The sequence below is a fragment of the Anas platyrhynchos genome, chromosome 1, assembly GCF_047663525.1.
Source record: "Anas platyrhynchos isolate ZD024472 breed Pekin duck chromosome 1, IASCAAS_PekinDuck_T2T, whole genome shotgun sequence".
Lineage (NCBI taxonomy): Eukaryota > Metazoa > Chordata > Aves > Anseriformes > Anatidae > Anas > Anas platyrhynchos.
Window position 1 is genome coordinate 192,428,910 of NC_092587.1, and position 14,910 is coordinate 192,443,819.

The 14,910-nt window shown below is 37.8% G+C and overlaps 1 protein-coding gene across 1 annotated transcript; it reads left to right on the forward strand.

Moving 5' to 3' along the window:
• Window positions 1-4,508: 4,508 nt before the first annotated feature.
• LOC101794528 (collagenase 3) lies at window positions 4,509-12,233 on the forward strand. Its single transcript, XM_005010500.6, has 10 exons — window positions 4,509-4,685; window positions 4,782-5,023; window positions 6,055-6,203; window positions 6,303-6,428; window positions 7,258-7,419; window positions 8,053-8,170; window positions 8,718-8,851; window positions 9,250-9,409; window positions 10,177-10,280; window positions 10,921-12,233. The coding sequence occupies exons 1-10, from the start codon at window positions 4,563-4,565 to the stop codon at window positions 11,019-11,021; spliced, it is 1,419 nt and encodes a 472-aa protein (XP_005010557.3). The 5' UTR covers window positions 4,509-4,562; the 3' UTR covers window positions 11,022-12,233.
• Window positions 12,234-14,910: the final 2,677 nt, after the last annotated feature.

Genomic DNA, 14,910 nt, shown 5'->3' on the forward strand with positions numbered 1-14,910 from the left:
AAGAAATAAAGTAACCTCAATGAAAGAATAAAATATTTCTACAAGCTTAGCACACAATGACTGATGTCATTCTTCAAATAATTATCTCTTTTTTTAAAAAAAGTTCCATCTATTTCTTTCAAAAATCAATGAAATTCTATTACAGCAACTGCTAAAAGTGTCTTCCTCAAACTGTTAGTGCAGTTTGGATACAGGAGCACTATTCTGATTGCAGTGAGAAGCACAACAAATGAACCAGTTCTTGAGCAGGTCAGTACCTTGTGACATACCACTACATAAGTACAAAAATTGACATTCCAGCAGAACTGTATGGCAGCTGTGGTCCTGGTGAGTGCTCAGAGTGGTAAGGAGGAGCAGAGCATGGTCTGACCATGGGGAGTTTGCAGCTACTGCCTTGCATGGAGTAGCTAACTGGGGTACCTGCACTTCTCTGGGGCCCATTTCCCATATCTGTTGAGTTTCTGACAGGCCAGGAGTTGTTTGTTCAGAATGAGTCACCTGCGTTGTGTATATGTGTGTGTGTTGGGTGGTGGGGCTCCTCTACAGATGGTGGCTGTTGGGTCATTACAGTCAGCAGTGCCCAACTGTGAGGGGTCAGCACATCACCTTCAAGAGAGGCATCCAGTGGCATTTGAGATGCAGGAGGGAACCCAAGATATTTGCATGAAACTGTCAGATATGGTGAAGGAATGACTAGAGCTGTTTGTCCTTCAAACAACATTGTATGTTTGTGTCAACAACTACAAGCCCTAGGTGCCTACCTCAGAGAAAGCTGAAATGCTCTCTAGAGTTTAGCAAGTGTATTGACCAACTTTTCATCATTTACAATGAATGTTTAGAGACACAGCACCCAGGAAATACACGAATTTAGTGTTTTTTGTTTGTTTGTTTGTTTGTTTTAATTTTAGTTCTTTTTTCTTCTACAGCTGAGTCTTTCCTTGGAGCTTAATGAATACAGAAGGTGCTGCTGATCAGCAGCTCCCAGTGTGGTGGCAGCACCCAGGTCCTGCCAAGCTTGGGCAGGTGCTGTGTTGCAAGTTGCTTTGCTATGAAGGCAAGCAGAAAGATAGCCCATCCAAATAATTAGCCTCTGTAGGACAAAGTGGTTCACAGGGTCTGCAGGGACTCATTTGATCACGAGTCATTGCCTTTTCAAAAATGTGTATGTTTTTTGCGTCTGGTGCTAGCCCCTGCTGAACACACCCAAGCACCCCAATTGCATCTTTTGGCCAGTAAATGGCAGAGGGATGCCACTGTTTGATTTTAAAAGGAGTCAGGCTGGTGCAATATCCTTTGCCATCTCAGCTGAAGACCTGCCTGTGGAAGCCATGCCCATGTCATTGGCCCCCTCTTGTAACAGATCCTGCAGATGGAGTCAAACCTGCAGAAGTAGAGTTGGGGCATGTGTTTTTAACCACTCTGGGACTTAATTTATCCAGCTGCACCATGAATCTCAGAATGCCTTCCTTCTTCTCAGAGGAAGCTGATTTAAACATGATGGTGTAACCCTAGGCACTGGAGATGTTCCAATTTGGAATACAACTTGTGGTAAGAAACATTAACAAATTGACCCATTGACTTTATTTGTTTTAGTTTATTTGTCTTGAGTGAAGTGTCTGCTGTTTCAGAGTTAGAAAGCATTCACCAGGTTCGCTCCCCAGTACTATTTTGAGCACCAAACACAGGGTGTAAATCAAAACATGACACCTTTCAATTATCTGCGGTCACAAAATGCATGTTGAAGATATATGGTTGGCACAAATTTTGTTTTCAAATAATTAGTACTTTAATGTTGGTTTGACGTACTTCATTTCTTTTTGCCACTTCTCCCATTCCTCTTTATTCATTTTTTTCTTTGGGGGGAAAAACCGGCGTGCTTATTCCAGTCTCTGCTGTGCCTGTGAAAATTACCATCAGCACAGCTAACTTTACCCACACCCACAAGACGCCAGGACTGCAGAAATTTTGCAGTGCTTATTGAAATCATAGTATTCAGCAGTTTTGTGGGTTTCAGTGTTAGCAAAATGTAACTTTTTTGTGCTTGCTTGTTTGCAGTGGGGTCAGCACAAGGTCTATGAGCTACTGCTGACTGCTTTTATCTCTATTTACATCTCTCTTCACAGTTTTAGCTCCATTTTTTTTCCCTAATTTTTAAACTCGGACAGTGTCATCACTTGAGCCTGAGCAATAACTTGAATATCTTACATTGCCCAAGACTGGCAGGCTTTGAAGTTGCCATATGTCCTTGACAACTTTAAAATCTCCACTTCCTAGAAAAGGCTTTAGGGTCAATGCACTAAAGTAACACAGAGCAAATTCAGGGTTCTGTACTTAGTTCTCAACTCTGTCAAAGTTTTTTGTCTACCCTTAAAGAAAAAAAATAAGAAATCACACACTACGGCTGTGATACTTTTTCTGAAAAGGGGGAATACTGTTGATTTTCACTGCCACTTCAGTATGCTTGTTTGCACAGTGCTTTGTCAGTGTCTCTTCATTTTGTGTACAGGGAACAAACAAAATCTATGCCTCTATATGGGCCTCTTGCCACTAGTGTACTATAAATAGCAATAGAAATAAAATGTGCAAGAAATATTGGATCATGTATATTTGCATGGTGCAGGCTCCCAAAGGAATCAACAATGTGCAGAAAACACAATGCAGCAACAGTCCGTGCACAGAAGACTCATTACACTTTGTTTCAGAAATCAATTTCTGTCTTACAATTTTTGTTTACTCTGGGCAACAAAATAATTACAGAGTCCTTACATTTTTTCACTTTGAATGTTTTCTACTCCTATGCAGAATCTGCTGAAAACATTGGGCTGTGGTTTTGCTTGTTTCATTGTCTTATAATAGGTAAAGGCCCAGCTTTATGCATCTCTTCTTACACAAATCTAAAAAGAAATTGTTTTGAGAAAAGCTGCCTTTTTTCCAGTTAGCTAACCTATATTTATTAATGCAATCCTGAAAACACTTAGGAATAATTTGGGGTCATTTTGCCATAAAGAACGATGGACTGATCACATTTTTACAGTAACAATTTTCTTCTAAGTTAAATTCTTATATTTCAGAAGCAAAGGTCCCAATGTCACAGTTGATAAAGAAAAGTGGTATAAGGGTAAAACACTTTTAGTAAAACTTGGCAAAGGGCAGTGATATACAAATTCTGGTATACAATTACTCTCCCTTAGATGAAAGAAAGCTAATTTCAGGGAATTTGAAGTTCACAAGAATTTTAACTGTGCAGTTTAAAGTTTTTCATTTTATTTATTACATTTCTGACATATGTTGATGCTCACAACTTCACAAAGTCTCAGGAAATAGTTCCTAATACTGTTTGAGTAACAAATTGAGCTTTTTAACTGTCAGCTACACTGATTTTTATCTGTTTCCTGTTTTGTCATCAAGGCAACATCATTTCCAGGGTAGTGTGTACCAGAAAGTGTATACCTATGTCTACCAGAAACCTGCTTGAGGATTTCCATGCCAGAATAGCCTCCACGAAAGAGTAGAGTGAATTCAGATGGAACAGGACCTCCACTTGGCATCCACACTCATGGGCACATGTTGTGATACAAGTAGCAGCTAAGGTTGGAGTGACCCTGGGAAGGCAGAAGTCATCACTGAACTTTTAAGCATAGTAATACTCATGTATGTCATAATGCCATATTTATCCTATTTTCCACCTCATAACTCAAAATCACATATTTCTGTCATTCTAGACACACAGATTCATTGCCTGCCTGCCATAGCTGTTAAATTCCCTCTCTCAGAGCAGTAGCCATCTCATTGATCTACAGCTATTCTCCCTTCATGTAGTAAATTAAATTCATGTTTTTAAGGAAGATAGATTGTATGAAGTAGTCACTTTACATGACCTGCTTTACTACTAATCAAAAACACTTTTAAATATTCAAAGCTATTTCCTGATATTTAACATCTCTCATTTTTATTTTTTTTTTCTCAAACTAAATTAATTTGAAAGATAGACACAAAGTCACTTTAAGGATCCCTGAAGTAAAATTATTATTAATGCTTTAGAGTTATATTTCTTTACAGAAGTAAGGAAATGTGGTGTCCTATTATAAACTCCATGATGTTATTTCTCATCAGCCAAAGCAGCATTTATTAAAAATAGAAGTGCTTCTGTGTAACTACTGAAAAGTTGCAGAATTACTTAAAATTTTGTAAAACTCTGCTATTTTCTATCAAATAGTAGAATAGTAGCAATCACTCCTGCAGAGAGGAGAAATAAGCCAGTGTGCGTTATTGCAAAATAATCAAAAATTGCTGTTTTCTTCTGCCCATTTATTCCCACAACCCATGTAAATATTCTGAGACTGTGTTTATGTGAAGATACTGTTTCAGAGACCTCAGTGGGACAACAGATGCCTAAACCACAGCACTGGGGAGGAAAGAAAAAGTAGTTATCTAAGCATGTTTACTTTCAGTGACAAGGAAGTTCTAACTTGTCCCTAAGTGGTGACTCACTGGGGTAAGACTATAAAAGTAAAGGTAACTGCTCTCTAAAACATCAGGGCTTCAGACTTCACAAATCCAACATGATGCAGTCAAGGCTTTCAGCTGTCTTCTTTTTCTTGCTGGGTTTGTCATTTTGTCTGACAATCCCTATTCCTCTTGAAGATAGTCATGAATTCACAGAGGAAGACCTTCAGTTTGCAGAGGTACAGTATAAAATAATTAATTTACATTTTTTAGAAATACTTTTGTAGTTACAGCTGTTTGGAAATCAGGCTTCTTACTTTTTTTTCCCTTCTTAGCGCTACCTCAGGACTCACTATGATCTCCGTCTGAATCCCACTGGCATAATGAAGAAGAGTGCCAACACAGTGGCATCTAAACTTCGAGAAATGCAGGCTTTTTTTGGCTTGGAGGTGACAGGAAAATTAGATGAAGAAACATATGAGCTCATGCGGAAACCAAGATGTGGTGTCCCAGATGTGGGAGAATATAACTTTTTCCCTAGAAAACTCAAGTGGTCAAAAACAAATTTGACATACAGGTAAATGCATGACATTTTGAATGTTATTACTGTTCCTTCTTTCCATGTAGCTTGTTCCATAGGTTGTTCAGTACATGAAGTTGATGGGAGATGAGTGTGTTTAAGTATGACAAAATTTTGGAAATTTTTGGAAACTTTTGGAAAGGTCCCCTAGACCCACCATATGGTCTGTTGAAGTAAATACAATTTTTTTTATTGGACTTTTTCACATAAGAAATCTGGTGTGGTGTAAGCCACTCACTCCTGAGCTGGCCTCCATGTAGACACTCTGGGCATATCCATGGTTCCAAATGAAAGAGGGGTAGGGGCTGAGCTTGCAGAGCTTAATTGCTCTTGGCTCTGTTTTGGACCAAGCTTGTTGTCTGCTCCACCTAGGCCTGTCCTGGACAAATCTGCTCAAGAAGGGTTATCCCAAAGCATGCAAAATGGTCCATGTAATGTGGCTGTGAGAAACGGGACTGATCCTTGTCCCTCTTCCGTTTCACAGCCCTGTTGTAGATATCTTTGCTTGGTTAAATGAGTCCCTCACTACACCATGTCCTCAGGCAGCTGGCGCTGGGTAGCAGATTCCAAATATAAAATCACTGAACTCTTTCAGAGATACCAGTCCAGTATCTGGTAATAATTACTTTAATACTGGTGATTCAAGACTACAGAAAGTTCTTTGGGTTATGTTTGTTCCTCCAGGAAGTGAGAGTCCTGAGATATTTTATATGGCATTAAAATAGTTTTAAGTTACTGATATGGTTTGATTTGATGCCAATCTGTCGTTTTCTAACTCCACTGATGCATATAAAATTTATTATAGAAAGCTGTTGGATCATTTCACGTGTCTCTGAATAACTGCAATGGAAATGGTTATTTTTATTTCTTAGAGTATTATATGCAGCTGCCCAGCTCTTAGGTTTGAGGTAAGAACAGAGGAAAGAAAGAAACAAAACTTTTTAATAAGGTGTACAGTCAGATAAAAGTGTATTAAGCAGTTGCTTCAATCTACACAATTTAACTGGAGATACTAATCTTCTTGACAGAATTATGAATTACACTTCAGATCTGAGACGTGCGGAAGTAGACAGAGCTTTCAAAAAAGCATTCAAAGTTTGGTCTGATGTGACACCACTTAACTTCACCAGAATACGAAGTGGCATAGCTGATATCATGATCTCCTTTGGGACTAAAGGTAACACAGAACCAATTCTTTTTACATTATAGTTATATTGCTGCCAATTTATTAAGATGCAATATAGTTTATATCATTGGTTTGAATGTTGTTTTATAGAACACGGTGACTTTTACCCCTTTGATGGACCCTCTGGATTACTGGCTCATGCCTTCCCCCCTGGTCCAGACTATGGAGGAGACGCCCATTTTGATGATGATGAAACTTGGTCAGATGATTCTAGAGGTAACAGAGGTTCCTGAGATTATTTCAGACAGTGATAGATGAATAATTTCCACCTTTTGATGTTTGTAAATGGTTTGTTTTTTCAGTTTACCATATTTTATCCAATATGTTCACTGTCTACTCATAGGAAGATTACGACCCCAGTCATAAATGAGAATATAATATAAGCCTACAATAAATTCTAAAATGTACAAATCCTAAGTAGAGTTGTTTTTTTCTTTTTTCTTGAAAAGTTAGTTGGAAATGACCTTACTAAAACTTACAGCATATACTTCTCTCAGCTGCAAGTCACCTACATACACTTTGAAAAATCTTGATCTTACCTATTCAGGAGAGAGTTTTAATAGAACATGTTTGTTTGTTTGTTTTTTTCCAAAGTGTTATGTCACCTTTTTTTTTTCCAAAGTGTTATGTCACCTTTCTGGCATCAAAACTAATTAATGCAGTACCAAAACCAACACACACTCTTCACGGGAGGTGAATTCCCAACAAAAGTTTTCTTGATTTTACTGGGACTAAGACTTCACTGTAGATCGTTCCAGTGTTGCTAAGAAATTTCAAGGAACCTAAAGCTGCCTACAGAACACCATTGTCAAATAAGATTTAGCTTGAAGAACAGCTATGAGATAATCAACTGATTGAGCCCTTATTAAAACAAAACTTTTAGTCACTGGAGAAAGACAATCAATTATACATCACTCATCCATTTCTCCAATTATCTCCTTCATTATCTCACATGTTAAATGCACAGTGTTAATGTTAATTGAGTAGTTAAGTCCACTTTGTTTATCCAGGGTTATAAATTCACTTTCATTGTGGTTTGTTATAGGGTATAATCTGTTTCTTGTTGCTGCCCATGAATTTGGTCATTCACTGGGACTCGAACACTCCAGAGACCCTGGAGCTCTGATGTTTCCAATTTACACATATACTGGAAAAACTGGTTTTGTGCTTCCTGATGATGATGTGCAAGGGATCCAAGAGCTCTATGGTAAGTCTGCACAATATATTTATTTCTGGTGTCATTATAACCTGCTACAGATGAACTGCACTGTTTCTAAAGAGCTGCAGATGTTCACAAGCAACAGTCATGACTGATTAAGTCCTAAGCACTGAATTCTTGGCAACCAATCTTTAGGTACAGAATTCTTTAGGAGCAGAAGATGCTCAGATTTAATAGTTCAGAGGAAAAAGAAATAACACTGAAATAACTTTGCAGTGGACTGCTGCTAGCTCTTTGGTGTGGTGAGGGGCTCGTAGATTATTTTGACCATTTTACCTCATAAGAGAAGGTGAAACGAGGAGACGTAGAAGGGAGAAACAAATATTGATTTTTCAGTGTTCCATCATGGAAAGAATAAAACTTTTAGATGACCTTCAAAACTTAGGATAAAGAAAGAAGCAAGTCAATTTAATATCTTTGAAGCACGGCTGAACTACCAAGTCCATTAACATATTTGGCTAAAGGAGAGAAGGAGAAAACTGTTTTCCCCAATATAAATGGTTTGCCCATTATGCTTGTATTCATCACAATTTTTGGGAACTTTTCCATGTCGTATTTAATATTATGATCCAGGAAAAGGGAAAAAAAAAAATTTAAACCTATCATACTGCATGGTTCCAGGTGCTGGAGACAGAGATCCGAACCCAAAACATCCTAAAACACCAGAGAAATGTGATCCAGAATTATCACTTGATGCAATAACAGAGCTTCGTGGAGAAATGCTGGTCTTCAAGGACAGGTAATGAGATTGCTATATGACGGATAGTTAACACTCGATAAAATTTGAGCAAGAGAAAGAGCTGTTTCAGTTTTTCACTAGATTGAATAAACATAAATTAAAAAATTATATATATATCCCATATCTACACAGATGCCTATAAGAGGTTACATCATATCTTTTTAGGCAGGATTTATAATGCAGTTACAGATTTGCCTGTCCAATGATGTGAAGTGAAGCTGATGCAGCTAAAGGCTGACCCCATTTTTACAGACTTTTCATTTCACAGGGCATTCTTCAATATGTAAAAATTTACTAACATTTATTTGAATGAAGTTGTACTTTGAAGATTCACCTTTGCCTTTCAAAATGATAACAGTACGTGAATGACAGAATTGGTCTGCAGTTTGATGAGTGAGGAAAGTCTTACCAAGGCCTCTATGTATTGAAAATTGTATTTTGTGAAAAATGTCATTCCCCATTAATTCATTTTTAGCATAGAACATCGAGGATACTGCTATTTTGTAGTTTGACACTAAAAGTGCAATATTTTCTTTTTCTGAGCTAGGTTTTTCTGGCGACTGCACCCTCAGATGGTTGATGCAGAGCTGGTTTTAATTAAATCATTTTGGCCAGAGCTTCCAAACAAAATAGATGCAGCTTATGAAAACCCCATCAAAGATCTTGTCTTCATGTTTAAAGGTGAGGTTTTTTATTTTACTGTATGTAGAAAAAAAAAATAATATATATATATATGTATATATATATATATATATAAATATATCTAGTCAAATTCAGTAAGTGATAAAGAGGTAATAGATGGAAGAACATAACATTCTGCCTTTCTTGTTTAAAAGACCACCTGTGAATGCTGGCTTCACCCTATACAAGCTTACACAACTTTCAGTAAATTAACACATGTATGCAAGATCAGATGCCTAGGATTAAATTTAGCATAAATAGTTCAATACACTCAGAGTACATGGCCTAAGAATCTGTTAGTTTTATGAAAATAAGGACCCTGTCATCCTCATTTTATCCTTCTCTCAAAGCTGAGCCTTTTTATGAAAGACTAATACATACTTCGTTCTTATTTTCAGGAAAGAAAGTCTGGGCTATGAATGGCTATGACATAGTTGAAGGCTTTCCTAAAAAGATATATGAAATGGGATTCCCAAAAGAAATGAAAAGAATAGATGCAGTTGTCCATATTAAAGACACTGGCAAGACTCTCTTTTTTACTGGAAATAAGTACTGGAGGTAAGCTGCAGACAGTGGTGTTTCTTTTCAGCATCCTTAGTCGTAACTGTCCAGAAGATTCAAAAGATTAGCAGGGGGTTTCAAACCAAGCACTTCACTGTGGCTCAAATGTTGCCAGTCTATTGTTTCTGCAGGTGCAACAGCTGTGTAGAATAGAAGTCTTGCATGTGCGTTCATGATATAAATATGCAGTCAGAGCCTGTACAAGCTAAAAGAGTGAAAGAAAGGAGAGAGGAACAAATTGCCCTGATGCAGGAGAGTCTGTATGTCTCCTAGATAAAATTCCTATCTTGCTCCCAAGAGTCACTTGTGTGGCACGAGCTGGATATTAGTGCTGGTCTGTGAGAGCAAGAAGTCTATCGCCCCCTAGGATGCCCATTTTTTCCTGGCCAGAAATGGGGTTGACAGCCAGGTCATTTGTATAATCAAGAAAGATGTCACCATCCCTTCCCAGAACCTGTGTGTCAAGCAGCCTTAGGGTAGGCTTGCAGTGCTGATATGTCCAAGTACAATCACCTCCCTATCGTATGTAGCTTACATACTTCTAAAAATGTAACTTTACTGGTTTTGTGATTATTGGGATTGTACTTCTGGTGTAAGGGTGCCCTGGTTTTTACACAGAGTTTCATTAGTGAACTAGACATAAGGTACCCAATGGCTGCTGGCTACTCTTGATGTAGATAACTTCAAAGCATACAAAGGGCACACACCAAATCCAAGGCTGTCTAAAACCTCTGAATTTTTATTTTCTTTTATGTTTAATGTAGTTATGATGAAGAGACAGAGCTGATGGAAGCAGGCTACCCCAGGCTGATAGAGGAAGAATTTGCAGGAATTGGTGACCGAGTGGATGCAGTCTATTACAGAAATGGTATATAGCCTGATTAACAAGGCTTTATTACAATTAGTTGTGTCTGAAACTTGAGATTAACAACCTGTGGGAAGTTCTGTCATTTGTAATTTGAACTTATTTATTTATTTATTTATTTATTTTGACATCAGCACTTCTGTTCTTGCCTGAATCTGTCTTCTGATCTCAATTGCCCTCTGGCAAAGATGCTTTTATAAACTGGGGAGATACGTATTTGAGAATCCAAAGGAGACCTTGCTGGGGGAACCTAAAGTGATATGCATAATACAGATGCATCTTAATGGGTCTGTTTCTTCAAATCCAGATCATTCAGAGCCAATTTTTCCAGGAGTGTTTCCAAGTCCAGGGTTTTCCTGTTAATGTTTTCCTAAGAAAATGTTGTATAACAATAAAATGCAGAGCTTGACACTACTATTTATTTTAAAATTATTTATTTTAAAACACTGATCCAGATCATACAAATGGAATGAAGACTCTCGAAAAATTACCTCAGCATTTTAATTACTAAAATATTGCATTTTTACAAAAATATTGCAAGAGTTATGAAACATTAAGACAAAACAGGTAATTTTATTTTGAAGGAAAAATTTAATATAACAGATTTTTCAGGGTTAATAATTTTGATTTTCTTTTTCCTTAGGTTACCTCTATCTCTTCAATGGATCTTTGCAGTTTGAATACAGCATCTGGAGCAAAAGAATTGTCCGTGTCCTGCACACTAACTCCATATTTTGGTGCTGATTACAATTGAATGACATGTTGCAGGCTGCAGAGCAGTTTGTAGTACATAGAAGTAATAATATGGGCATATAGGTTTATTAAAGGAAAGCAAGGTTCTGTGAACATGCACTGGATACCTACAAACAAATGTATACTGTATATATGGAATTCTATAGCTGTATGTCAGTCTGGAACTGAATTAACTTAATAGGAAAGAAGGAGAAATTATAAGCATTTCAAGGGGGCATTACACCATATAAAGTTTGTCTCTCATTAAAGTGAGATGCTGGATACATCCTCCATGATCATAAGCACTACTAATTTCCAGTAATCTATGCATGTCCGGCATCTTCTCAGAATCTTCTAGCGTTTCTAAAGACATCAAGTTGATAATCTCTGGAGTGTTTCTTTTTAAAACTAACCCTCCAGCTCTTTGTAAAATTATTTTTAAAGTACTGGGGATTCAGACACATAATGAGTGAGTCAGGACTACATGGTGATGCCCTGAGCAGCATAACACTAGGTTGCAACACTAAAGTTAGAAAATTCAAAGGTATTTGAATGTATCATGATTTGAATGGGAACATCCCCCTGGAAATAGATGCCCATATGGTATTTGGAAGAAGCTGCAGATATGGAAACATTGAGGTGTCATCTCAAAGCAGACCAAAGAGCAGGAAAAGGGAACAGTATTCCCTACAGAAATCACCAGTTAGTATGGCACTGGGGAAAATAGAAAGTAGTGGTACCAAGAGAATCACACAGGTTGAAACCTTTCATGAATCTACACCTGGAAACAAAGCCCATGTTTTCAGCTGGTGTAAACTGAAGTAGTTCAAGTGATAATTATAGAAGTTATGCTTATCTGTGCCAGCAGAGAACCTGAAGATTCAAGTTATAATATTCAAAATAATACTGAAAGGGTGTCAAACATTAAAAATGTTTATAATGTTAAAAATGAATATATCAGTTGTTTCAGTACCATGTAAGGTTTGGGGGGGGGAGGGAGGGTGTTTTGTTTTGTTTTGTTTTTCAATGCAAATGATGTGGGACTGTTGTTATTTCTCAGTTTAAAAAGTAGTATTAAAGAAACTGGAGGAACAGAATGCAATTGTGAAAGGATTTCAGTTAAGAGATCCTACACTGTATGTTATATAACAAGACAGAGTTATTGGATAAAAGAAATCAGAAAGCTTAACCTGTGCATTTTATTCATTAAAATTTTCACTTCTACTTAAAACTCTGTTGTTTTTCATTTGTAATATTTTTTTTAAAGAGGAAAATTAATTTTATTGAAAAGAGGAGCAGAGAAAAAGTCATAAAAAGGGAAAATACAAAAGAACCACTGAATTCACAGAATAAGAGCTAAATTGAAATTAGTCCTTATCGATAGAGAAAGTAGCACAAATGATAACAAAATACTATGAAAATCAGTTCCACACTAGCTTGCAGTTTAAACTTTAATAACTAATGCAATCTGATTACCTTGTCCTCTTCTTCCTCCTTAAAACCAACCCCCAAATCAGTCAGTCAGCCAGCCCACCATGCAAAGCCCATTAATATTGAATGTTTTTAAATAGACATAAATTGCCAGGTTTACCAATCAACAGGCTAGGTGAGTTTGATTTTGTAATTGATGCCACATAAATCATAGAATCAAAGAATGGCTTGGGTCAGAAGGAGCTTTAAAGATCATCTCATTCCAACACCCCTGCCCTGGGCAGGGACACCTCCCACCAGACTAGGTTGCCCAAAACCTCATCGACCCTGGTCTTGAACACCTCCAGGGATGGGGCATCCACAGCTTCTCTGGGCAACCTGTGCCAGGGCCTCACCACCCTCACAGTATAGAAGTTGCTCCTATCCTCTAACCTAAATCTCCCTTCTTTTAGTTTAAAACCATCCCCTCTTGCACTAACAGCATCTGCCTGAGTAAAAAGTTGCTCACCATCTATTTTATGAACCCCCTTTAAGTATTGAAAAGATGCAATGAGGCCACCCTGGAGCCTTCTCTTCTTCAAGCTGAACATGCCCTGCTATTTCAGTCTTTCTTCATAGGAGAGGTTCTCCATGGTCAGATGAGGGAAGTTAACAGATTTAGTGGTCTATTCTGACTGTAAAACTGTGAATTAATCAATGTCAGACCTTAAAATATTTAAAGGAAATGTAAGCAAATAGAGATGAAGAAAAAAATTTACAAATGGAAAAAACCTGAACTAAAATCTAAGTCCTGTTATTTGACATAACGTTGATAAAGCTGCTAGGAAAAAAAAAAATAATCTCTGCATAATAAACAGAAAATTATTCATGTATATATCAAAAACATTTTTGATAGACATCAGATAGATGTCATTTGACTGAATGATGTTTGACATTGGATTGCAGTTTAGTTTGCAGTTTCATTGCAGTCTGCAGTGAAATAAGGGTCTGGAGGTGTAACCTTATTCCTCATTATTTTTGTTATTAAGACTTGGTGTAAAATTGTGTCAAAATAGTAAAGAGAGACCAGTTGATTCTGACTGCTCTGAGCTTCAGAGGTCTGACCTGAGCCTCACTTGAGCAAGGAATGCAAAATGCAAGGAGACATTGATTACTATCAATCATATCTATGTAAATTTCTGAACATTTGGCAGCAGTAAAAGGTACTACTTAGGAAGCTGAACCTTCTAGAGACTTCAGCATGATCATATCCAGCTGCTCCCCAGCCCAAATAGTCAGATTCCTGTTTGCTGCTTGGCTGACTGGAAGCAGTCTTCGGCACCAGTCCAAACACAGCTCCAGCTCATGCAACTACATCCCCAGTGAGAGACACACAGCCCTGTGGTTAGCTCTACCTCAGATGAAAAAAATACCAGCCTGTCAGTTCCTGGCATTTTGTTAAGGAAAAAAAAATAAAAAATAAGGAAAACAAAAATGCTTGTGCTGTGGAAGTGGAAGGCTGAGGACAGAGCCAGATGGGCCCTGACACTGACACTTCACAGTCAGCCAGAAAGGAAAACTCTTCATGGGACTTGGTGCCTTTGGACCTGCTGCCATCTCATGAGAAAAACATTACACGAGTCCATGGTGAGAGCGCTGAATACACACTGATGAGATGCCATGGTCTTTAGGGGGTACTGACCAAGACCATCAGGTATTGAAAACAATTGAGTCCCTTGAGAACTTGACTGAACTCTCTGCCTTCCCTCAGCTGTCATGAAAGGACCACAAGAGGATGAGACAACTGTGTCCCGGGCTATAATACAAGCAGAATTAATAGCTTCCTTACAGATCACCAGTTTTATGTGGAACTACACAAACCACCTAATAACACAAAGTTAATTAATATGCCTTTTATATTGGTCCCATTTCTGCTAAGTATGATCATTTGGAGGGGAAGAAAGGGTAAGGAAGAGAATGAAATCTGCCAGGACCAGCAGAATGAAATCTGCTCCTCAGGACCAGTTTCTGTGCTGGTTAAGTGATCCGGAAGAAGTAGGATGGAGAGGATGTCACTCAGAAGAGAGACAAAAGTGAGCAAATGTCATTTAAACTTTTCAAAGTGAGAAACTAGGCATCTGTCCACTAAGTTAAATAGTACATTGCAAAGGCAACAAATACTGTAAGAGCTACTAGCTAAGAGACTGGAGAAGAAATTCAATTTTAGTGTGAAAATGTTTTCTTTTCATATAATCTCCAGAAACCTGTTTCAAGGACACTAGGTGGCAGTGATAACTTTGCTCTCTAGAGGGCCAGCACATAAACCCGCAGCCACAGGGTGTGAGACCAAAAATAATACTGTGGGTGAGGAAGCTGCAGCCAATTATGGCAAATTCTTAGAGTAAATGAAGATATCAAGCAAACAACATCAAAAAGTAGAATTAAATGCTTATTTTGTGTTGAAATGTGAGTCTCAGAGGAATAAGTTAGG

Bases quoted from the DNA above. Each gene is read 5' to 3' on its own strand.
- LOC101794528 (XM_005010500.6), top strand. From the start codon at position 4,563: ATGATGCAGTCAAGGCTTTCAGCTGTCTTCTTTTTCTTGCTGGGTTTG. The intron at 5,024-6,054 runs GTAAATGCATGA...TCTTCTTGACAG, and splicing joins AAAACAAATTTGACATACAG to AATTATGAATTACACTTCAG. The intron at 6,429-7,257 runs GTAACAGAGGTT...GGTTTGTTATAG, and splicing joins TTGGTCAGATGATTCTAGAG to GGTATAATCTGTTTCTTGTT.